The sequence below is a fragment of the Caretta caretta genome, chromosome 25 (genome assembly GCF_965140235.1).
Source record: "Caretta caretta isolate rCarCar2 chromosome 25, rCarCar1.hap1, whole genome shotgun sequence".
NCBI lineage: Eukaryota > Metazoa > Chordata > Testudines > Cheloniidae > Caretta > Caretta caretta.
Window position 1 is genome coordinate 12,399,963 of NC_134230.1, and position 24,926 is coordinate 12,424,888.

Genomic DNA, 24,926 nt, shown 5'->3' on the forward strand with positions numbered 1-24,926 from the left:
CAGACCTCACGCCCGCTATTTTCTTGGGGCCAAATCAGCCCGCGTTAAACAGGTGTCACTCCCACTGACTTCAGTGCGAGATGTGTGTCTCACTGAGGACAGAGCCTGGCCCTTGAATGTGCCTAATCACCAGAGTAGCTGACTGCAGATTAAGGGTCCCTACAAAGAATCTGGTGTAACAGCTGGAGTCAAGTGCACAATGGGAGATTAATACCCGTTTCTAAATGCAAGCGGTAGTGCAATATCAGTTTTGTCAACCGTGCTGACACGTTGTGCTGCTTTTGATCGTGCATAGGCAATGCCTGGACATTCACACTTCCAAGGGGGAGGAAAGACACTTGCCCTTTGACTTTGTGCTGGGCCCAGTGCTGTCACGCAACTGGACTTGTTCTGTTACCTTCCTGCCAAGGGCTCCCCAGCTCTGTGTTGTGGGGTTGATGTAGACAAGTCAGGGATTTGATTTTTTCCATCTGAAGTGGCACATCAACACCCACTTCTGCACGCACACACGTAGGCGTGCACACAAACACGGGCACCTCCTATCTAAGTTTTTTACTGACTATTATCACAGGGGGAGGACCTCTTCCCAGGTTCAGGCGCTTCTGATAACCCGCTCCCCTCCTTGCCTCAGGGATAATACAGCCACCGAGAGAGTGGTACTTCAACATTTTATACTGGCTTCTCACCAGAGGGTGCTGGTCAAGCTCTTGGCAGCAGGTAAGGTGCTGGGTATTGAAGTGCAGGGATCACCATGCATCTCAGTTGGAGGGGGGACAAACTTTGGCCTAAGTAACTCACCCAAGGTGATGCAGCAAATCAGTGGCAGAGCCAGGAATAGAACCCAGGAGTCCCAGTCCCTGGCCCTATCCATTGGGCCACACTGTCTCCCCATAGCTGTTGGCACACAGGACAGGTCCTAGAGAGGTAGCATTAAGAATAAGACCAATGACTGCCCTTCCCACCCTGGCAAGAAGGCGAGAACGTAGAGGAAGAGGAATAAATTAACTAAAATTTATTTCAAAAACCTTTGAGTCCCTCAAGAGTTGTGGGAAATATTTTCCCAGGAATTTGAGTCTTTCTTTTCCTCATTCTCATTCTCTTTCCTCCAGCAGAAGAGACGGACGGTCACTTCCTTCCACGCTCTCCGTGCTCCACCAGAGGCGAGGAGGGGGACCTGTCCTCACTGGGCAGGCAAGTAACAAAGACCACAGCCCCTGCCCTAGACAGCTTGCAATTTAGCTATGAAACTAAGTGCTACTTTCTCCAGACCGTGTTGAGTTCCGTCCCCTCCAATCAGTGACCCTCGCTGGTCTCTTCATCGGAGCTCTCAGCCCGCAGCCTGGTCCTCTCCACCTGCATCTGATTGTGGTCCCCAATCTGCACCATTTGAGCATTCTGAATGATGAGGGGCTGGGGGCCTCCTGGCCCCTGCATCATGTTTTGGTGGCTTGGTGGGAGGATGAAGTGCTGGGAAGGGGAGGGAGCCGACTGGGTGGGCATGAACTGACTAGCTGGGTGAGGCTGGTACATGGCAGGGGGGGCAAACATTGGAAGAGAGGGTGTCTGGAGTTGGAGACTAGACACAAGCTCCAGAAGTTGCTGAATTCCTACAGGATATGGCAACAGTCCTGGCAAAGGCATTTGGGGTGGATAGCCAGGCTGGGACCCCCAGTTCAGACCAGCAAAGCTCTGTTGCAGCATCTGGAGGTGTTCCTGATGCTGCTGCTGTTTCCTGTGGTGCTCCTGGATGTGCTGTAACTGGCTCCATATTGCCTTCTGCTCACTGATTCTCCTGAGGCGGAAGGTGTTCTTCACCGTCCTGGAGAACACAGGGGAGCTCTCGTCCAGAGGCACCACCCCCACCAGCATGCTGGGGATCGGGCACTTCTTCGAGGAGTTCTCCTTGGGCACGAAAGGGATGACGGAGTTGTACTTGGGCCGCCGCTGGAGGGAATCCATCAGGGCCGTGTTCATCTGGTGCACGTAGAAGCGGGACTGGAAGTTCTGGGTCAGCAGCAGGAGGGTGAAGGCAGAGTTCTCTATGGCATCCTGGAAGCAAGTCAGCTGGCACTGGCCAGGGATGAGGAACTCCTCGCAGAATGTGGCACCGTCGGGCACCCCCATGCTCTCCAGCATCTCCTTAACCCGGCAGGCAATGGCCACATCTTCGCTGGCGTGCAGGACAACGAAACTGAAGAACCTTTTCTCGCCACAGTCCAGCTCTGGTGTGGGGGCGGCTGCTGCCTGAGGAGGAGGGCGGCCCCCTGAAGAGGAGAAGGATGCCGTGTCTGCTTTCTCTGTTAGGACACAGGAATCCTCTACTGGCACTCGGATGGAACCAGCGGCTGGCCCTGGGGTACACAAGCGAGGGAGCTCGGTAGGTGACTCTTGCTCTGGCTTTTGGACCATGCGCTCTCCTAGTTCCTGCAGTTCTGCTGTCACCATGGTGGGCGGGTCAGTGCATTCCACAGGACAGTGCACAGCGCTCTGATGCAGAAGTGGGGTTTTGGGAACTGGAAGAGATGGGGGAACAAAGCTACCAGCCAGGGGATTCTCAGATGGGTGGCTTCTTACTTGGCTTTGCAGAGGGAGTGCAGTGGAGCTGCTGAACTGGCCAGTGTCCCGTGGGTCGGGGCTGACTCTCCCTCCGCCAGGCTGCACGGTGCAGCTCATGGCACCCCCACAAAGCTTGCTGGGCTGCGGGATGTGGTTATGGTGAGTCGAGCAGGTGTGAAACTCCATTGTGGGGGACGGGCTGATCTCAAAGTGGCTGATGAAGGAGGCCGGGCTGCCAGAGGAACGCAAAGTCTGAGGCCCCGAAGGAACCGATCTGCTCCTGATCTGTACTCGGGGGCTCCTCACCACTGGAGCCAGGCTGGAAGTCAGGAAATGCCCAGGGTCGGACCTCAGTGTCTTAAATTCATTACCCGTCTCTGTGGGGCTGAAGTCGATCCCACACTTTTCCTGAGCCTCGGCTAAGATGCTGCTCTGTCTGTCTCTCTTAGGATCCTCGCTGGCTCTGAAGGCCGCAAGGGCAGCTTTGTAGGCATTGTCCCTGGCCAGGTAAGTGCACAGATTTTCCTCTACCAGCAATGAGTAGATCCGTGCCAGGGCCAGAAGGGCACCTGCCTCCTGCTGGGGAGTCAGCGGGTTCTCGCTGCCTGCAGTACCCCATTTGCTCCTCCGGATACAGAGGGCTCCTTCCTCATCACCCAAAGCGTCCAGGCATATCCTTGCATCTACCTCTCGTCCCAAAGTCAGCAGGACCATGGCTTGCAATAGCTTGCAGCTGCTCATGCAGGATCTCATGTGCTTCAGCTTATGTTTGAGGCTAACGAGTCTCTCTTTTGGGATCCTAGATAAAATGCTGAAGACCCCCTCAAAGCTTGGCTGGGCCCCGCCAGCCTCTGCCATCTCTTCAACTGGTTATCCAGACAGTTTGCTGAAGAAGCAGGTGATGAAAAGAGCATATTACAGCCTCTGGATGCAGGGATGGAGCAAAGGCCTGTGTCCCTTCTGTTTTCTGTAAAGCACCGGGCACACTTTGGTAATACATAAATCCTCTCGTGCTCAGCGGCTCTTCTCCCAAATACTTTTAGGATCGGGGGGTAGTGCTGCCATCCTCATCCTCTTTAAAGCTCACCAGCTGGATCTGCAATCAAACAGAATGGGAAGTTACAGAAACGTGCCAGGCAGAGTCTGGGCGCTCCGTGCTAGGTTGGCCTAAGGTCACTGTGCTGTCGGCATTGTGTCTACACCACACCTTTTTAAAGAACATCACTCCTCTTTGGTATGTAGATAGTCTTTGCCATTTGCTTGGTATTATGCATCTTTACTACACACATTATTGCAAGTATATATAACTCTAAGCAAATGGCAAAGCTATACACACTTACTATACTTTAAAGTGTGCATTGTAAATGTATAATCAGTGCTAAGTTATTGACATATTTAGAAACATAAAAATTGCCAGAGTGGATCAGAACAATGGTCCATCTCATCCAACGTCCTGTCTCCAACAGTCACCTATCCCAGATGGAAAGTGCACGAATCCTCTTAATGGGCAGTTATGGAATAAGTTGTCCATAGGGAAAGCGTCTTCCTAACTCCAGGCTTATGTCCTTTCAGTTAGTTTATGCCCTTAAGCATGAGGGTTTATATCCCTTACATAGATACAATCTCATAAAATTGTGGATGTTCACATTATCCATATCTAATCCCTCTTCTGAATCTTGTTAAGATCTTGGGACTTACCAGTGTCTTCTGGCAGCAAGTTTAATGTAGTATCAGAACTCACTCTAGTAGGGTGGAGAGGGCCAGACCAGTAGTGGAAGGTTGATGTGTCTGTCATTCAGGAGGAATACTGGCTATAGAGGACCAACAGAATATCTGACCCTCTGGAAAAATCTTCCAGTATTTAAAGGAGCATCTGAAAAGAGTGCCTTTAAACAAAACAAAACAAAAACTCCACAACAATCTAGCTTTTGGGGGGAAATTTACAATTTCACTCTAGCTACTAGTTTTACTATCTCACAGAAACCTTCCAATTGCTTCATGTGTGAGATCAGACATCTATCTAAGGAAGTTGTCCTCCCCTTCCATGAAATATTCTGGTTCACCGAAACTTCTTGAAAAACAAAAACAAACAAAACGGAATACTTCCCTTTCAAAACAGGTCCAACAAATGTCCAGAACTTTGACGTGCATCTCTGTAACCCTTTTCCTTGGTGAGTCAGATAGAGGTTGCATTCGTCATCCAAGGTTCTGTTTGCTCTGTTTATGCACTTGGCACCAGGTGAAACTATCTTTTTGCAAGGGAGAACTGGCACTTTGAACACGTTCATGGTGCTCTATGAAATGACTTTTTAAAAAATAAACATTTGCCTCCCGGGATAGAAGCTTGGGAAGTAACAGTGGCTGAGCTAGCAGCTGAAGAGCATGTGATGTTTTGGAGAAGAGGGACGTCAGTCAAATTTTAAAAGATTTGGTCTCACTTTTTAGAAACCTTTGATTACTTCCTGCAGGTGGAAACTAGAGATGTCCGTCTCCTTCCACTCCATACCCCCCGTTCCTCTACACCCATTACTTTACTTTACCTTTCTATTCTTCTGTTGGTTTTTTGTTCTGTCATGGGGGGGGGGGGTTCTTCAATAAAAATGTTACTTTAAGCAAAGAAGATGTGTGCGAGCAGGCCTCTGTTGCTAATCCTTTCCTCATTCACTCTTTCAAATTTATATAAAATTGGGATTTCTCCCCCCCCCCCTTACAATTTTTTTGTTTGCATTTTTAAACATCCTCCAGTGGAAGCTTTTAGAACTGGGAAGTAAAGTTCAGAGCCAGGAAACCTGCCCAGAAGTTAAGGATTGTAAAATCCTGCTTCTCCTAGGAGTCCCTTGCCTGCCATCCTCCCCTACCCCCCAACTATTCTGTGGCGTAAATCGACATAGGTCCACTGACATCACTGGGGTCAAGCCAATTTACACCACCTGAGGATCTGCTCCCTACCAGTTTACCAATTCCTTCCCAGGGTATTTGGAACCAAGATTCCTCTGCTGCTGTTCTTTACCAGGCCTGGAAAAGTACCAAGGCCAGACTTTTTTCCCAACTTTGCTGGCTAAAGTCCGGGTATCTGATTAATTTGTATTTAGGAGACAAAACAGGATTGCGGGCGCCTCATTCCGAGCAGGCCAAGCTAGAATTTATTGCCCCAGCTGTCAGCAGCCATGGGATGAATGAAACGGTCTCGCTGGCTGGATCCAGCACCCCAAAATCTGCTGGCAGGGAAGTCCTGGCTGCCTGGATCTGCTTGGCCCCCTGGGAAGGGCATGGCTGGCTGGCTCCACCTGTCACTTTCCTCTTCCAGCAGCGGCGGGCGCAGGAGGGAGCGGGGCCCTTACATGGGGCGTGAAGGGCCAGTACCTGGGTCGCGTGGGTGCACTGAGCGTGCGAGTCCTCAGCCGCTCTGCGCCCGTTTCCAAAGCCAGGTCCCGAGCCGCACTGGCCCCCGGCTCCGAGCTGGCCGCGGGGAGGCGGAAGTAGCCTGGCCCTGTTTCACATGGGCCCAGGCGGAGGAGGAGCCGCGGCCCCGGGGTTGCCCTGTCGCCGCCCGCGGCAGCAGCAGCCGGAGCCCAGCAGCGGGGGCGGGGGGGCGGTGACGTAACACGGGGAAGTGGCTACATGTCGCTGGCCGGCTACAGCGCGTTCCACAGGGGGGCGGGGCGCTTGCAGGACCCTGCGGGGGATACTCGCCCCCCCCCCCGGGGTGAGGGTGGGGTGGCGGCCTCTGCTGGGGTGTGGGGCGGGCTATGGGGGAACTCAGCCCCTGGAGGAGGAGGCCGGGCTGGGGGCGGGATCTCGCCCCCCAGCAGGAAGGAGATGGGGGGGTGTCCGTCCCCCCCCCCTCCAGCTGGAGTGCGGAGAGCCCCATGGGGACTCCACCTGCGGGGGCTATGAGGCTCTCACTCCCCTGCAGAAGGGGGGGCTAATGGGGGGTGTCCCCTCCACTGAAGGAGAGGGGGATCTCGCCCCCCCCCGGGGGGGGGGCTGTGGGGAAATCCCACTCCCAAAGGGAGGTGAGTGGACGTGGCTCTCTCCCAGCGGGGAGAGCTCTGGGGGAATCCCTGCGCCAGCTAGAGGCGGGGGGAGCTCCGGGGGAATCCCTGCCCCAGCGGGGGGAGCTGTGCGGGAAACTGGCTCCCAGCAGGTGAGGGAAGCTGGAGAAGTTCTTCAGAGGACTCTCCCCCTCCCATGCCCCCCTCCTAAGCAGGCCAGGGCTGCTCAAGGGAATTCAATCCAGAGCCCTTCCACGTGCAGCCTCGGGGAAGGGGGCTCATGCGCTCCGATGGGGGATCCCCCTTCTCCTCCCCGCACCAGCCAGAGGGCGGGAGTGATGCGCCTTCGAGTCCAAGGTGAGGCCCCACTGTTCCCGCCAGCCAAAGGCAGGGGGCGCGCTTGCCACGAGTAACTCGCACCTTCTCCCGGGGCGCCAGGTTTGTCTCTGGCAAGCTGAGGGTCGGGCAGCAATTGTGGCGGTTTCCGTGCCAAGCGCAGAGAAGGGTTAAGGTAACCTGCAGCCTGCTCTTTTCCTGGGACAAGGCTCCCAGTTCGCCGGGGGCCACAGAACCTGCTTCACTCCCTTTCTCCCCTTCATCAGGCTGCTACCCTGAGGGCTCCGTGCGGCCAGGGCACCAGGTACCCTGCAGGAGATGGTGGGCCTCGCCCGTTCCAAACAGGATGTGTGGGTACAGTGGAACCCCAGAGTCAGGAACCCCTGGGGGCATGGAGGTTGTACCTAACTCGGAACAAAACATTAGGGTGGTTCTTTCAAAAGTTGACAACTGAACCTTGACTTAATACAGCTTTGAAAGGCGGCGATGCAGAGAAAAAAACGCTGCTTTTAACCATCTTAACTTAAAGGTAACGAGCACAGAAACAGTTTCCTTACCTTCCCAAATCTTTTTTTAAACGTTCCCTTAATTTTTTTTAGTAGTTTACATTTAACACGGCGCTGTCCTGCATTTGCTTTTTTTGGTGTCTCTGCTGCCTGAGTGCGTACTTCCGGTTCCAAATGAGAGTTTGTGGTAACTCTGGTGTTCATAACTCTGAGGTTCGACGGTATATATATTTAATCAAGAGGTGGACTTCAGTCTTTAAGACATTAGTTGTAGAGTTTAAGGCTAGAAGGGACCTTCAAATTACTGACCCATATCTCCCAGTCCATCAACCCCCAACCAGCACCTGCACACCAAGCCCAACAACCAGAATTAGCCCAAAATAGTGCAGCCCTCAGGGGACTAAGCTATTATGTGCCACAAGCAGAGAATTGAAGGGACTGAGGTGCATCGTTAGAGTAAGAAATACATGGTGGTGTGGTTTGCAGCTGACAGGCATGGGAACTAGGGCTAAGAGATTAAGGTGACAACGTTAATGTCATGGGCGGAGCTGGAACTGACCGTAAGGGTCCCCTGTGCAGAGTGGCCAGGGCAAAACACACAGGAGCAGTGGAGTAGAGGATGCTTTCACTAGAAGTTGGAGGTAGAGTTTGAGATGTGCCTGGGGCAGCTTTTGGGAAAGAGTTCAGGAAGGAACCGGTCGTGAAAGACCAAAAGTAAATTCAGCATTACCTAGAGAAGATGGCTTGATTCCTTCGAAAGAACTAAAAGCAGAGCTCCTCCGGACTCTTGCTAGGGTGAGAAGAGGATGCTCTGGGTTGCTCTCTGTTTTTCTAATCAGAAGTGCTTCACCTTCCGATTTAAATATGCCGAGAGAGAGAGAGACACACACACATACTGCAAACGGTTCTCGTGGTTTGAAAGCAATTGAGATTTATTTTAAAGACCATGTTGCCATTTCTCCATAAATTCAAGCTCAGCACTTTGTTTCTGGAGGGACTATTGGAATAAGCATCAGCAGTAAAGGAGTCACTAGGAGTTGATCACCAAGACACACCAGCACCAATCCTTCCCACTTTATAGCTCAATTAATCCCACCACAATGGCAATGTTGGATCCACCTGAGCAACTCCTGGAAAAGCTGCCGTTAGCCATTGTTTTCAGTGGCTGCAGAGTGCTTGGGACCTGGGGTGAATCTGATATGCACAGAGTTAGTTTTTTGAGTGGGATTTTTAAAAGTACTGAATAAGTTGTGAACACAAGTCCCATTGAACACTGGCACTTAAAAAAAAAAAAAAAACATCCCCCCCTTGATACTATTCCTGTGCAAAAGAAAGGTTTGGAGACATCCACAGCTGCTGCCGACTGTCCTGCTTGGATGATCTCAGCCCTGCAGGGAGCAGAACAATCAGAAAAAAGGGAGTATATTCTAGTGTACATGATGGACAGCTATAACAAGTAACAGGAGGAAACAGTATCAAAAGTTAAGGGCATCATTTTGTTGTGTTAAGCTGTCCACAGTTTGGATGCATTTAGTTTTGATGCTTGACTTTTTGCAAGACTGCTGCTCTCCTCTACATCTGTCCTCAGTGAGGCGTAGCAATCCACACAGGGACTGCCACAGATGTTCAGCTCTTATAGCCAACACGGAGAATTCCCCCTCCCCCACCTCAGTACAGTGTTCTTCAGAAATAAGGCAAGAGCGGTAGGTGCAGACAGTCAAGCCACTTTGGTTAGTGAGTTTCCTGCAAGATACAGCTAGATGAGCTGACTGTATGTTAGCTCTGAGCATGGGATAGTGTGTCAGGGGTAGGTGCAGAGAGGCAATCACTCTCCCTTTGATGGGTCTGGCAGGTATAGGAGTGACTAAAACCTACAGGGAAGTTCTGTTCTTTCCAAGGAAGCTGGCTGCAATAGCTGGAACATTTCAAGGATCTTCCTTTTTTTTTTCAGCCACCATCTTCTCCGATGCCCTGGTCAACTCCTCTACTGCCTTCTTCAGTGCTTTCATTGCCTCCTTTGATGCTTTAGGTATCTTCTCCTCCTCCTTCAGTGCCACAGCCATCTCCTTCTCTGGTGCCTTGGGGACCTCAGCCACCTTCTTCTGTGCCGAAGCCACCTCTTGCCGTGCAGGTGATATCATCTCTGTCATAATTTCTTTCGGCTCCTCTGCTGCTTCTTGGGTCACTCTGACTGACGGAGTGAAGGGGCCCACGAGCCAGTTGAGGGGAGTGTTGTGTGCGACATACTCCAGTAGAGCATCCAGAGACTCCTGGGCCTTTATCACTTTCTCCCGGCTCTGCGTCAGGGAGCTGCTGGAGAGGTCCTGGAAGGAATCCGCTCTGGAAAAGGAAGTGTGGAGCTGCTGCATGTTGTTAACGGCCTGCTGCACCATTTCCTGGATGCTGCTGGGGAGGCCTTGGATGCTGGATACCAGATTCACGTAGGCAGGGTGCAGCTGCTGGGTGATGATACTCACCATGGCTAGAGTATGAGACTCGACCTGCTGAGAGGAGAGTAGTGGGTAAGACATACAATGTGAAACCAGCATTTAGTGCACCATCCATCCATATAAGTACTTCCCACTAGAGATACCTCTGGCTGGGAAGCATCTTTAGCTGGGTTTTCTCTCGGCTGGGTCCGGCTCCACTCCATCCCCAGCTGTTGAAGCTTCTCCAGGCTATCCTGAAGCTTCTGACCAACGCTCTGTTTTATGTATTCGATCTGGCAGGGAGACAAGAATGATCATTGCAGATACCTGTGACCAGCAAGAAGCTCTGCAATGCCCAAGTCCCTCTTACACAGTGGGGTCCGAGAACAGGAAACAGGCAATACCACACCAAGGAAGCTGCTGCACATCAAGCAGAGATGGGAGTGTAGGTAGACGTGAGACTCAGAGGGCAGCCTGGGAACAGAGCGATTTAGCACTGCGGTGGAATGCTTTGCATCCCCAGGGTGGGAAAGGGGGTGTTCTTACTAGGTTTATTGCCAGCTGGAGTTGGGAAAGAGTATCCTGGGTGTTTTGCTTGACAAGCTGCAGCTTGTTCAGGGAGTGCTGGTAGGCTCGGTGGCGGACTTTGTTTGAGAGGGAACCCAGGCGCACGAAGTAACTCTGCCGCTGTTTCTGCTCTTCCACGGAGGCCATGTTGAAGCCCTCGACGGCTATGGCAAGTTCAACTGAAGGGAACAATCGTATAAGGGTCAAGTTATCAGCAGGAATGCCCGCCCCCAGCGATGGTCCTTTTGGGCCCATTGCACAAGGTCGTTGACACACTAACTGCCCCACTCCTGGTCTCTGTGCCTCTGTTTCCCTAACTGTAAAATGGGGATAATGATACTGACCGCCTTTATAAAGCACTTCAAGATCAACTGAAGAAAGAACTAATGGTTATTATGAGAGCTCAGACACAAGGTTTGAGAGGACAGCAGCTGTCTGAAGGGATGAAGAATGAACTGATTTTTCTTTCCCCACAGAGCTCACCTGCTTTTACCCACCAGTTTCAAGGCAACTAAGACAAAACAGTAGTTAGCGAACGTCGGAACCTCTTCCCTGTGTCGCATGCCAGCTCCTAATGTTGAGAGAAAGTCATTGGGGTGACAAGTCTAACGCAACTTACCTGTCCAAGACAGGAGAAGGCCTCTGCCATCTAGCAGAAGCAATAGTGTCTGAGCTTGGATGGAGGAGCGGGGACTGCATTTTCTATTGCTAGCACATGCTATGCAGCAGTGGCTCTCAACCTGTCCAGACTACTGTACCCCTTTTAGGAGTCTGATTTGTCTCACGTACCCCCAAGTTTCACTTCACTTAAAAACGACTTGCTGACAAAATCAGACATAAAAATACAAAAGTGTCACATCACACTAGTACTGAAAAATGGCTGACTTTCTCATTTTTACCATATAGTTATAAAATAAATCAATCTGAATATAAATCTTGTATTTACATTTCAATGTATAGTACATAGAGCAGTATAAACAAGTCATTGTCTGTATGAAATTTTAGTTTATGCTGACTTTGCCAATGCTTTTTATGTAGCCTATTGTAAAACTAGGCAAATAGCTAGATGAGTTGATGAACCCCCTGGAAGACCTCTGTGCACCCCTAGGGGTACGTGTACCCTTGGTTGAGAACCACTGCTGTAGAATGTCTAAGCACTTTCTCACCCAGTTCCTCATTTGTCATGGGGAGGTAATGATCCACCAGCACCTCTGATTTCTCCAGAACAGCATCCACTCCACTTGCTACCAGCTGGCCCGCTGCCTTGGCTTTATTCAGGCTGTTGGTCAGCACGGAACTGGTCATCTCCACGCCGTCCTGGACAGCCTCTCTGCTCCGCCCTACAACTGTATTCACTTTGCTGGTCACAATGTCCTTTGCACCATAAGCAGCTTCCTTGGCAGTATTGACGGTGGAGGACACCACTGATTTGGTCAGCTCAACGCTGTCCTGGACAGTCCCTCTGGTCAGGTCCACTGCTTCGGTCACTCTGTTGGTCACAATGTCCTTCGCACCACAGGCAGCTTCCTTGGCAGTATTGACGGTGGAAGACACCACTGATTTGGTCAGCTCAACGCTGTCCTGGACAGTCCCTCTGGTCAGGTCCACTGCTTCGGTGACCCTGTTGGTCACAATGTCCTTGGCACCATAGGCAGCTTCCTTGGCAGTATTGACGGTGGAGGACACCACTGATTTGGTCAGCTCAACGCTGTCCTGGACAACATCTTTGGTTACATCTACAGCTCCGGCCACGCTGCTGGCCACCACATCTTTTGCGCCATAGGCAGCATCTACAGCACTCATCACTTTAGTAGACACCATCTGCTTGGTGTCTGAAATGACCTAGAGGGGAGAGCCAGAGGAAAGATTATTTTACACTCACTCAAAGACTGAGGTTGTTTTTTTCCAGTGGGGAGACATCAGATACCCCTTCCTTCCCAAATGGCCCTTCTCTAGATAAATAGTGGCATGGCTCGGTAATGTCATCCATTAGTTCCCACCGCTGTAGGGCCAACAGGCAGCATGAATTGGTGTAGCTCCATGACATCAGCACCACTTACATCTGCCAAGGATCTGGCCCTTAGCCTCTCTGTCAGCGGGCAGCTCCTTTTCTAGCCCAAACATCTGCAAAGCAAATGTCTCTTCAGTCAGGGTTCACATTGCGCCGTCGCTCCCTCTCGACTAAGCGCTGCAACCCATCTGTTTCCCTAGGGCAGGCCTATGCCTCCCTCTCCATAGCATTGGCCCTCAAGCAAGTTGTAACTTCCCCTCCTGGGGGAGGATGCTGGATACCTTCTCCGTTGGTTGGTGAAGGAAGGGCAGGCTCTCCTCCAGTTTGTCCAGTCCCTTGCAGGCGTACTCATTTACCGATCTGACTAAAGAGCGGGAGATGCACAGACTTAGTTCTCTGAATCTGTTACAGTTTGACTCCTGCTCGCAGTGGCAAGGCCAGGCAGAGGGAACCAGCACAAAGGCAACACAGCCGGCCTGATTCGAGCAGCCTTGCGGTCATGCCCTTTGGGAACCCGACTCCCTGTAATGGCAGGAAGTAGCACACTTCTCCATCAGAGGGGGTATCTTTATTACTCAGTTGCAGCCACTTGGGAGCCATATTAACTGAGAGGAAGGAATCCTGTTTGGTCCTCCACCAGAAGGTTGGAGGGTAGGAAGAAAGCCTCAAGCTATGGGGCAAAAAAGACTAAACAGCCCCTCTTGCCCAAGAATGGAATAGTGAGCAGTAGGCAGCATGGACTCCCATTTAATACCAGGCTCCAGTACTCCCCTGGGTGAAATACACGGCTTCCCAAGATCTGGAGGGCAAACATGTCAAGCAGGTTAGAGAACAGAGTGGCTGTAAAGGGCTAGATTCCAGTCTCACTGGAGTCAATGGCAAAATCTTCCATTAATTTCACTGGGCTCAGGATCTGGCTGAATACATGGGGCAGCAGGGTGGAGGAGTCAGCAGTGCTTTGGTTAAGCAAAGAAGTTAAATGGAGGAACTGTTGGTTCCTTGGGTCTGTGCCAAGCAAGCCCAGCAATTGCTGGAAAGAGTTAGCTAAGGTGGATGGGAAATACAGCTGTGAGAAAAGATAGAATCATAGAAATGTAGGGCTGGAAGGGACCTCGAGAGGTCATCAAGTCTCGTCCCCTGCGCTGAGGCAGGACCAAGTAAACCTTGACCAACCCTGACAGGGGTTTGTCCAACCTGTTCTTAAAACCTCCAGTGACGGGGATTTCACAACCTCCTTTGGGAGCCTGTTCCAGAGCTTACCTACTCGTATAGTTCAAAAGTTTTTCCTAATATCTAACCTAATTCTCCCTTAACACATGACTTCTTGTCCTGCCTTCAGTGGACGTGGAAAACAATTGATCAACATCCTCTGTATAACAGAAGACTGACTATGTTCCCCCTCCGTCTTCTTTTCTCAAGACTAAACATGGCAGTTTTGTTAACCTTTCCTCAGAGGTCAGGTTTTCTAAGCCTTTTATCACTTTTTTTTTGCTCCCCTCTGGATTCTCTCCAATTTGTCCACATCTTTCCTAAAGTGTGACTCTCAGAATTGGACACAATATCCACCTGAGGCTACACCAGTGCGGGGTACAGCAGGACAATTACTTCCCGTGTCTAACATATGACACTCCTATTAATACACCCCAGAACAATATTAGACATTTTTGCAACTGCATCACAATGTCAATTCACATTCAATTTGTGATCCACATTCAATTTGTGATCAATTTGTGATCCTCAGATCCTTTTCAGCAGTGCTACTGCCTAGCCTGTTATCCCTCATTTTGTAGTTTTGCATTTGAATTTCCTTCTTAAGTGTAGTACTTTGCACTTGTCTTTATTGAATTTCATCTTGTTGATTTCAGAGCAATTCTCAAATTTGTCACGGTGGTTTTAAATTCTACTCCTGTCCTCCAAATTGCTTGCAACCCTCCCAGCTTGGTGTCATCCACAAATTTTATAAGCATAATTTCCATTCTCCACATCATTAATGACAATATTGAATAGTACGGGACCCAGGACTGACCACTAGATACGCCCTCCCAGTTTGACCATTGATAACTACTCTTTGAGTATGATCTTTCAACAAGTTCTGCACCCACCTTGTAATAATTTCATCTAGTCCACAGTTCCCTACTTTGCTTACGAGAATGTCATGTGGGATTGTGTCAAAAGCCTTACTAAAAATCACAATATATCAGTCCTACAGCTTCTCCCCATCCACTAGGCCAGTAACCCCATCAAAGAAGGAAATAAGGTTGCCTTGGCATGATTTGTTCTTCACAAATCTTTGTTGGCTATTCTTTATAATATCCCTGTATGACTTGGAAATAACTCAGATGCTAGTTTAGGAGCATTTACAGTAGGAAGGTGTTAAACCCGAAGCTGTTTTTTCTTTTCATGCCCCATATTGGGCATCACAAACAGACTGTAACCACATCGCTAATACTCTCAGCAGCTGGGGCGTTCACGCCATGGGACTAAAGTGCTGGGATGGGAGAATGAGAAAGCTATCTAATGCTGCTCTCCTGTTAAACAAGTCTTCCCTGCTGGTCTGTGTCCTGAGCCCTCTTGCTCTGCTGCCACGCAGTGTAGTCTGAGATGTCCCATGAGGGTTCTCACACCTCCGCACAAGGTAGGAATCACCTGTCTCGGTGTTTACTCACTCTGAGGTTCCAGGTGGCTGAGAATTGGCTGCATGCCACCAACTGCGCTGCCCACTGCCATGGCAGCCACGATCTCTGCCACGTTGCAGACGTTGCTGACATATGGATGCGTCCCCTTGGTGTAGCTGTAAGCAGAGGAGACCACGTTGTAGGCAGAGCTGACAAAGGGCAAGCTGGCCACCCTGTTCACTATGTTCTGAGCAAGGGAAAGAAGAAGTGACATTAGCGGCAGATCCTGTCGCTGGTGGGTGAATATAAACTGTAGTCTGAGTTATGCATATTCCCAGAGAGGCTCTTTATGGAAACCACTCTTTCCTCTTTCTGCTCAAGTGCAGTGACAGAGAGGTGAAGGGACCTGGATATGAGTCAGTAGTGTGCCTTTGTTGCCAAGAAGGCCAATGGCATATTGGGCTGTATTAGTAGGAGCGTTGCCAGCAGATCGAGGGAAGTGATTATTCCCCTCTATTCGGCACTGGTGAGGCCACACCTAGAGTACTGCATCCAGTTTTGGTCCCCCCACTACAGAAGGGATGTGGACAAATTGGAGAGAATCCAGCGGAGGGCAACAAAAATGATTACGGGGCTGGGGCACGTGACTTACGAGCAGAGGCTGAGGGAACTGAGCTTATTTAGTCTGCAGAAGAGAAGAATGAGGGTGGATTTGATAGCAGCCTTCAACTACCTGAAGGGGGGTTCGAAAGAGGATGGAGCTCGGCTGTTCTCAGTGGTGGCAGATGACAGAACAAGAAGCAATGGTCTCAAGTTGCAGTGGAGGAGGTCTAGGTTGGATATTAGGAAACACTATTTCACTAGGAGGGTGGTGAAGCACTGGAATGGGTTACCTAGGGTGGTGGTAGAATCTCCATCCTTAGAGGTTTTTAAGGCCCGGCTTGACAAAGCTCTGGCTGGGATGATTTAGTTGGTGTTGGTCCTGCTTTGAGCAGGGTGTTGGACTAGATGACCTCCTGAGGTCTCTTCCAACCCTAATATTCTATGATTCTCAGGGCCACACCAAGAATCAGTGACAGAGCGGGGATTAGAACTCAGGACCATGCTTCTTGTCAGTCACATATTGATTAAACATCACCCTCCCTGGATTTAGCACTGGAACCCATGGCAGATCGTTCTCCCAAATTTCAGCCTTATGGAACTCCCCCCACACATGAAGTTACAGCCCTCTCCCGAGCAAGAGGAAACTGCATTCTCCATATTAAACTAGAGCCTCAAAGCAGTCTGTGTGGCTGGACTCCTCTCTTGCCTGGATGTTGGGATGCTGGCATAAGTTAGCGCGCTGAAGCACCTGTTGGCAGGTGAACTGAGGATTACACTTTATAATAATAGCTTCCCGTGATTTACCTACCGCTTGCTGCTCTTCTTCAGCCTTTGGAGGGCCAGTATTCGTGGTCTTGTTTTCAGATGCCATTGTGAAGTTGGATGCAACTGAAAGGAGAGAAAAAGAACAGTTACAACATTATGAGTTAGCCTTCTGATATTACCAGTAACAGCTGGTGGACAGTATAATGCCACATGCACTTGGATTATTGTCCACCACATCTTAGGAACTTCAGAGCTCCTCTTCCTATTCCTTACAAGAAGAATGTGAAGATATTCTAATAGCTCCATCTAGTCATAGAGATTTCATGTGTTAATGTGAATCTTTACCAGGGATCAGAATGTGCATGTAGGAGGGAAGCAATATCAATCTACCCAGCCTCCTTCCACCATCCCAAGTCAGCTGGATGTTCCTACTAAAATAAGCAGCACTGAAATTGCGTGGATACATTAATTTCTTAGACATCAGAGTTAGCGCCCCAGTGAGATGAACTGGCGCAGTTCTTACTCATAGTAGGCCTGCTATATCTGTCTAGAAGACAGAGACACTCAGGCATCAGCTGCATGTTCTGAATGTCCTCTCTGCAGCTATAAAGTCTAGGATGCTTGAATAAAAGCTACTTTTGGCACCTTAGAGACTAACAACACAAGTACTCCTGTTCTTTTTGTGGATACAGACTAACATGGCTGCTACTCTGAAACCTGAATAAAAGCTTGCACCCTGCAGAAGATGATGGCTTGTGTCACAGCATGTTGTCTCTCATCTTACTATAATTAAGCTTGCCAGAATTAGAGGTATATATTTTTTTTAGAATTTTGATGGATAATATAGATTTTTATTTTTAAGCCTTTTTTATTTTTACCAATTTAAATTTTCACAGTTGTGGGAAATTAGGGGGGTTCAGACAATAATTATTTAATGACAGCAGACCCTGAGCTTCAAAAAGTTAAAGCCTTATAACCGTTCAAACGCACACTGGCAACATCACATGTCAAGCTATACAAAGTCAGTAGCCTTAAATCAAACTCAGACATTCTCAAGTGGCATTTTTCTTATTTTGCCAATCTGTAAATTGTGATCAGCCTTGATGGAAATATGTTTTCATGGGTTTGGGTGTGTACGGTGGAATTGATGTTTATTGACATTTGCTGATAAAAATAGAATCCTTCCAAGCCTAACTGTAAAGACGAGAGTTAACAATCCAATATGCCATCTTGACAGTGACTGTTGCAAGAGAGAAATTCCATTGTAGCCATGGAATGAGTGGGGAAGGCAGGTTTTCAGAGTTCTAATTTTGGAACCCTGGTTAGCTCATTGTCACATTATGACAATGGTATTTGAAGTTCTATTTTTAAGACAACTGAACTTGCTTAACAACAGCTTTGAAAAGCTCAGATTTCCCCCACTAATTCTGATGTTAAGATGGGTTTCCCCATGTCTCGGTCTATTTCCCAACAGGATGTAGCATCTCAGAGCACCCTGGCAAAACCTTAATTCCCATGAGAGAGAGACACAAGGGCCAATCGCCGAACAGAGATGCTGACACAGTGGCAGGCACTTCCACCATCAACAATTTTATGAACTAGTAACGGTGACGGCCATCTTTGTGTCAAGGCTCATTCAACACAGTCCTCTGCAAGGCCTCTGATCTTGGAGTCTCTCTCGCTGCAGCGCTGCCTACACTCGGGATTCTTTTTCACATTTCCCATCACTGTTCAGCTCCACCAGCAATAGCAACTTTGGAAGTCTTAGAATTTTGTGGGGAGGGAGGGCGGGGGGGGGGCGTGATGTGTTCTTCTGTTGCAGTAGCACCTACCCTACAGGGTAGACAGATGGTCCCTGCCCCGAAGAGCTTACAATCAAATTCAGGGCAAGGTGCACCACTGGATGTAAGCAGTAGGAAGAAGCTGAGGAAAGAAGGACAAGGGAATCCTTGAAGACAGCATGTGTTCGGCTAGGCTAGCTATGCACACAGCTAGGGGAGACTGAAGAAGATACACGATATCACTATCAGCAGTCCTTACCAGCCAGCTACCTGCTTGTTATTGGTTGATGTTTTATGGCAACCATTGCAGCAGTGTGTAACCAACTGTTAGAGCACCAAGGCCCCAGTTCAGGAGAGTACTTAAGGGCACATTGTCAAATTAGACTCATCCTTAAGTCTCACTGAAGTCAAGGTGACTCAAATGTGCTTAAGTGCTGCCCTGAACTGGGACCCTGGAGCTTGTGGACTGGGCTGTTGGGGGGACGGGGGCTGTGGCAGCGGCAGGCACAGGAATAACGATTTGGCTGCTTTTGGAGGGGTACTTTCTGTGCCCCCTGTGGCTGGAGAAGCTGCCTCCCTGCCCCCACCGTGGCTGGAGCAGCTGTCTCTCCCCACCTTCTCCAGCAGCCCCGGGGTCAGAGGAGTTCTGTGCCCCCGCTGATTGGGGGGGCCTGTGCCCCTGCTTGCCCACTCCCCCCCGGTGCATGCCCCTGAGCTGTGGTATTTAAGTCTAACACACATAGTTAGACCGGCTCTGAGCCAAGTTACATGGCATGGTGAGGTCATTGGGCTAGAGACTGTGTTTTGTGTACATACAACACCTGACACGATCGGGGCCTTGATCCTGAACTGGGCGTGGGTCGGCCCCACCGCCATACAAATAATAAGAGTGTTAACACTGGTGGCAGCGTCTGGCGAGCTGTCTCCACCCGCCCCAGCCAGCGCTGCTTGGTAAGCCCTGTGGGACTTTCCGTTTATGTGGGTACAGCACCTTGCACAAGAGGGCGCCTGAATGTGACAGTGCCTAGTGGGCCCCCTAATCTAAACAACACCTACCCTGGGGAAATGGCATCAGGGTCTGCCTGCACTGCTGAGCTGGCCCTGGTGATTGGCACTATCCCAGCACCACAGCAAAGCCCAGCCCCGTTCCTGTGTCCTCCTCCCTGGCGCTGTGCTGCCCCGTGTGCATGGGTCTTTGTGCCCCACTGAGCTGAGCCGCTCTAGGATGCTTTCCCAGTGAATTGTGGGAGAACTTGACTGTCCTTCTGGGCACACGGCGGAGGGGAATAGTGGGAAGGTGCCGGAGGACGGTCGGCACTCATGTGGTTTATCCCGCATCCTCACTGCAAAGTGGCTAGTCACCAGCCCTAGGGAAAGCAGCACCCAGGCTGTAACCCACCACCACCCAGGCAGGCCAGCTTGCCTGCACTGAAAATAACACCCCACTCGGATTAGAAGATTGTGTGTGGACGGGAGTGGGGTTAGGGGAAACATCCGCATGAGGGACCGGGCTAACGTTCTGTGAAGACAAACCTCAGTGTTAGGCAGCCTGGGAAATTTGTAGAAAGTTTCCCTAACATAGGCAGGGCCTGGGAGTGGTGGAGGCCCAGTATCCAGAATCAATAGGCTGTTCACAGGACGCGCTAGCAACCACGGGTTGTTCCTCTTACACTTTCAGGAGACTGGTTTGTTGTTAAAGGCTCGGCTGAGTCAGCCTGCAGCATTTGTCAAAGGGACCCCACCCCCCCACACATATGATGCAACACCATGTAGGGCAGCTCCTGCCCGCAGTTGTCATTTCCAGTCTGAAAACGCACTTTGTTTTTGCACTATATCTCACTGGCCTTGGAGTCCGGGTTAGTCAAGGGGTAAAATCTTGCACCGTAAGATTGTCTCCTAATTAGCGTGTCAACAAGCCAGGACAGAACACCTCACTCCTTGGGCCGCCTGAGAAAAACCCAGGGCCTGAGTTTCCGCTCACTCTCGCTGGTGGAAATCAGGATCCGCTCCTTCGGAGCTAAAGGAGATCTGCTGATGTTAAACTAGACACTACAGGCCTGTTTTTGGTACAGTTTTCAATGCGCGAGTGACACAGTGCTTAGGGCATGAGCGTGTTAAAACATGGTTTGACGTGCCTGCGTAGGTGGGACCAGGCCTTGCTACTGTGCCAGCATCTGTGGCCTGGTTTTTCAGTATCTGCGGCAGGCCCTTGTAATCCTGCGGCCTGGTTTTTCAGAGGTGCTGAGCAGCCACACACTCTCATTGATATCGGTGGATGTTGCAGGTGCTTAGCACCACTAGGGAGGGAAAAAGATCAGGCCACTGGTATCTCAAGACTTTTTTTTTTTTTTTTTGCTTGTCTAGCTCAATAGTGCTCAGTGATTGAAACTCCCATCTGGCTGCGGAGACCAGCAGCCGGTGCACCCCTTTGAAATGACTTACTGTTGCAAAAAAAGTGTTTGATCCTAGCTGGAGGAGGGCCTCTTTCAGACAGACCAGACTGCCCTTGTGGAATACCCCAGCATGCTTTCCCAGTTCAGCACATTCTAGACATTGCTGGATGTTTGCTCAAGAGCACAGGAGGTTCTGCTTATCAAGGTACGGACCATTGCTTTATCCGCCTGGCTGGGAATTGCTTGTGTGAGCCAGGAGATGGCTTGAGTGCAAAGTAGTTTTCACCTACATGTGGAAACAGGCTCTGCTCATATTTGCTGTTGGTTAAGTCAGCTTTATTTGCTACATTCTTATGCAAATAGGAACCTGGGATCTCATCCGGCTGGAAATCTGCTTCCCACATTCAAGTAATCTGTGAAGTCCAGCCTCTCTCCTCCAACAGGCAAGGACTGATTGATCAATAGGAACTATGAAACTAGGCAGACTGGATAGCTAACAGGAAAGGAGGACTTGTGGCACCTTAGAGACTAACCAATTTATTTGAGCATAAGCTTTCGTGAGCTACAGCTCAGTTCATCGGATGTAGCTCACAAAAGCTTATGCTCAAATAAATTGGTTAGTCTCTAAGGTGCCACAAGTACTCCTTTTCTTTTTGCGAATACAGACTAACACGGCCGCTACTCTGAAACCTCACCTTAAGTGATCACTCTCGTTACAGTGTGTATGGTAACACCCATTGTTTCATGTTCTCTATGTATATAAATCTCCCCACTGTATTTTCCACTGCATGCATCCGATGAAGTGAGCTGTAGCTCACGAAAGCTTATGCTCAAATAAATTTGTTAGTCTCTAAGGTGCCCCAAGTCCTCCTTTTCTTTTTGCGGATACAGACTAACATGGCTGCTCCTCTGAAACCTGGATAGCTAATGACTCTTTTACGAGAGCCAGCTAGCGTTAATAGTTTGGATGGGAGGAAGGAACACTAGAAAGAATGTGAATGGGTGTGTGGTCTTGTGGTTAAAGCACCTGATTCGGTCAGGTGTCCTGGGTTCCCATCCCAGTTCTACCACTGACTTGCTGGGCGACTAAGCAACACTGTGCCTCAGACTCCCTTTCCGGAACGCGGCGCGGACAGCACTTTACACCTGGGGAAGCTGGTTGTTAAGTGCGTTGTGATCAGAAGAAGAGGCCCAACATTTTCCAGGGTGGCCAGTGATTCCCAACTTGAGACACCTTGGGCCCTAAGTTTCAGAATTGGTGGGAGATGGGGGCTCCACAGCTTTTCTCACAATCAGACCCAAGAGGCCCCCCAAGACTGATGCACCCACAAAACATAAATGTCACTGGCTGCCTTTGAAAACGTTGGTCCAAGGAGTTTGGTAACATGGTGTGAGGCTGTGCATGATGTAAACCAGGGGTTCTCAACCTTTTCCTTTCTGAGCCCCCCTTCACCCCCCCGCTATAAAAACTCCATGGCCCACCTGTGAAGTGTTTTTCTGCATATCCAGTAGATTACAAGCCAGGGCCAGCATTAGGGGATAGCAAGCTGGGCAACTGTCCAAGGCTCCACGCTACAGGGGGCTCCGCAAAGCTAAGTTGGCTTCATCCCCATGCGGCAGGGTTCGGGCTTCAACTTTGGCCCTAGGCAGTGGGGCTCAGGCTTCGGCGTTCTTCCCTGGGCTCCAGTGACTCTAACGCCAGCCCTGCTTTCTGGTTTAATTTGGACCCCCTGAAACCAGCTCACGGCTCCCCAGGGGGCCTCAGATAAACTACCCCTATGGGTTGAGTTGAGAGTCAGACTGTGCTCTGGGCTTCTCATTCTACTGTCTGTCTTGTTTACTCTGAAATCTTTTAGGTCAGGGACTCTATTTGTATCTTGTGCAGCACAGAGCATGTTGTCAGTGTTTAATAATTAGTATAGTTGGATTCCCTGTAAGGTTTCTAGCAGAGCCTTGTGTTATTAGTTGCTTTTTCTTCCCTTGGAAGGTTGTGCGTAAAGCACCAACTCTAGGCATATATAGCTACCACCATTTTTCGGGTCCTGCTATTATCCTACTGCAGAAATACTGAATGTCTTTATCATGCCTCTGACAGATGGTCACCACTATAGAAAAGTTACAGGCAGGTCTCAAGGTCCTGGAAACTGGAGAGAGACCCTAAGGTTTAACTCATCAGTTTCTCTTAGTCATTGGATTGCTGACCTCCCTTGGATAGCCACAAAGTCTGTGTTAACATTAGAGGTAAACAGAACTCAATAAGTCAGTTATTTGCCTATAGCCCCACTTCATAAGAGATCAACCCTCCCATGGATTGCCTCCCAGTTCCCCATTACTTGGTTCTCAAAATGTTTTCTTCTGCAGGCTGCTAGTGGCCCATGGGCCACAGTTCAAGAACTGCAGCACTGATCAATCATACAAAGAATTAATTGAACTTCCAGGAGCATCTTCACTACCAGTAGTGGGCTTCTGCAAAGCACATGCCTCTTCTTCTAATTTCTATTATGGTTGCATCCAAAATATATTGGGCACTCTACAGACATAGGAAGATGTGTCTGCCTGTGAAGAGCTTAGAGGGTAGGAAGGAAAAAAAAATGCACAGACCATAGGGATCAAAAAGAATACACATAAAGCAAAGTAATTGGTGTCTGTGTGTGTGATTGCAGGTCTTGTTAGCGCTGGTCTCCCCACAGGTCTTAAAAAGTCTCTCTCACACACACAGACACACAGGGAAGGGATGAGAAAAGGGTAGCCTTAACTGGGTACTTTTCAGCCTTGCTGCCCTCTCAGTTTGGAGATGGTCTTGGAGAGACCAGGGATAAACGGTCAAAAGCAGGGGCCCGATTCTTCCTTTCCCCTGCAGTTTGTGTAGTTTTTACACTAGTGCAAAAGACAGACATTCTGACTTGGTCGCGTTTCACACCCACATTGCACTACTGGTGTAAATAACTACACTAGGGGCAGGGCAAATCCGACAGGCCCCAAATCTCCAGGTCCTCCCCTCCAAAGCAGCAGCAGCGACTCCCAGAGCAGAGATTGTAGGGGCAGGCGACAGTGTGATCTTCCCTTGAAGAGAGCTGCCTGATCTCCCTCCTGGTTGCTGTGGAAACGGTTAGTTGCAAAGATCCCAACCAAGCAGGGAACTGGGGTAGAGAGTTAGCCTGGCATTTTCCATGCAAACTTACCAAGTATAGCCAAGGCTACAATATACTACAATTGCAGCCTGGCCTTACCTGCTCTGTTGTCTTCTGCTCGCTCCGGCGCCCGAGATACCTTTGTCCTCCTGTGCAAATGGCAAAGTTCTGTTCGGCGCCTGGGTGGGTCCTGCCAAGCCCGGGACAGACAGCTGGAGAAAGCCAATCCAGGAGCGGCATTCTTCACCCTGGCCAATCAGAAGTGGCATGTAGGTGGGGCTAGAATGCTGTGAACTGGGGGAGAGGGAAGTGGCAACGCAAGATTCCAAAGGGGTCCCTGGGCCAGGAGGAGAGGGGAGATTTCTCCAGCTCTCCAGAAGCGGGAGGTAGGAGAGGCCCAGCTCAGCCCAGTGATTCAAAGGGCTCCCAGCCCCTGCCTGTCTGAACAAAGGTGGGGAATTGCAAAAGTTAGCTGTTTTGGTTCTTCTTAGCATCTCTCTGGTGGACATGGGTGGTGGGCTGCTGTTGGCATGTCCTGAAGGAGCTAGTCAGGAAGAGCACCCACAAAGCATGGTGGGGATTCTAGGTGCAAGCCCCCATGATAGCAAGGGATTGAGGGGTGATTTGGCGGCAGGAACTGCCTCGTCTCAGGGGCACATTTATCATGCATCATGGGAGCTGGGGGTGAATTCCTGGGCACGGCAGGGCTTGGGGATGGTGCGGCATGTCGAGGTTCGTTCACCAGGCATTGGGGCACTGTGGCAATTCAGTGTTCATTTTCACAGTGCTTTTTTATGTATTTCTGAGTCTTAGGAGATGCTTCTGGGCTTCTGAGTCCTTTTCTCCCCCCCCCCCCCCATTGACTGGCATGGGGTGGTATTTGTGCAATTCCCAACTCACTCTCTCTGTTTCCTCTGTCTGTTGCTGAACTACCAGAATTAGCTTAATCCCCATGAAACCCACTCTGGCTACAATCCCCCAAATGCTGCCTTCTCTACCCCCATGTACTGCCATTGCTTAAATCTCTGAGCCACCAAACCCTACAGCTCATTTCCATGCCACCCCAATGCCCATCCTTGCTGCTCTGTATGAAGGAGGGCACCCTGGCTCCTTCAGAGAATCTGGTAAATTAGCCAGAGACCCCAAATGTTATGCGGTACCCCATAAATAAAGAGACATGAAAGCAATCCAATGTGTGCAAAGTGCCTCAAAGGACTGGAGTGCATCGTCTGAATAAG

At 50.0% G+C, this 24,926-nt stretch overlaps 2 protein-coding genes across 4 annotated transcripts; both read right to left on the reverse strand.

Annotated features, from left to right (window-relative positions):
• Nucleotides 1–997: 997 nt before the first annotated feature.
• TICAM1 (TIR domain containing adaptor molecule 1) lies at nt 998–6,136 on the reverse strand. Its single transcript, XM_048830519.2, has 2 exons — nt 5,920–6,136; nt 998–3,652 (listed from the first exon to the last, which is right to left on the reverse strand). Exon 2 carries the CDS (start codon nt 3,412–3,414, stop codon nt 1,294–1,296), a length of 2,121 nt encoding a protein of 706 aa, XP_048686476.2. The 5' UTR covers nt 3,415–3,652; nt 5,920–6,136; the 3' UTR covers nt 998–1,293.
• A 2,171-nt stretch (nt 6,137–8,307) lies between these two features.
• LOC125626955 (perilipin-3) lies at nt 8,308–23,887 on the reverse strand. Of its 3 annotated transcripts, XM_048830523.2 has the most exons (8): nt 23,788–23,887; nt 16,427–16,506; nt 15,067–15,262; nt 12,682–12,764; nt 11,556–12,231; nt 10,369–10,568; nt 9,987–10,115; nt 8,308–9,897 (listed from the first exon to the last, which is right to left on the reverse strand). In XM_048830523.2, the coding sequence occupies exons 2-8, from the start codon at nt 16,487–16,489 to the stop codon at nt 9,319–9,321; spliced, it is 1,926 nt and encodes a 641-aa protein (XP_048686480.1). In that variant the 5' UTR covers nt 16,490–16,506; nt 23,788–23,887; the 3' UTR covers nt 8,308–9,318. The 3 variants fall into 3 exon arrangements, with proteins under 3 accessions (XP_048686480.1, XP_048686484.1, XP_048686483.1); XM_048830527.2 differs by lacking the exons at nt 12,682–12,764; nt 23,788–23,887 and having other exon boundaries at nt 15,067–15,191; nt 16,427–16,509; XM_048830526.2 differs by lacking the exons at nt 12,682–12,764; nt 23,788–23,887.
• Nucleotides 23,888–24,926: the final 1,039 nt, after the last annotated feature.

Coding starts and splice junctions, on each gene's coding strand:
- TICAM1 (XM_048830519.2), bottom strand. CDS start 3,414: ATGGCAGAGGCTGGCGGGGCCCAGCCAAGCTTTGAGGGGGTCTTCAGC.
- LOC125626955 (XM_048830523.2), bottom strand. CDS start 16,489: ATGGCATCTGAAAACAAGACCACGAATACTGGCCCTCCAAAGGCTGAA. Junction 15,263..16,426: donor CTGAAGAAGAGCAGCAAGCG/GTAGGTAAATCA, acceptor TCCCTTGCTCAG/AACATAGTGAACAGGGTGGC. Junction 9,898..9,986: donor AAGATGCTTCCCAGCCAGAG/GTATCTCTAGTG, acceptor CTCTCCTCTCAG/CAGGTCGAGTCTCATACTCT.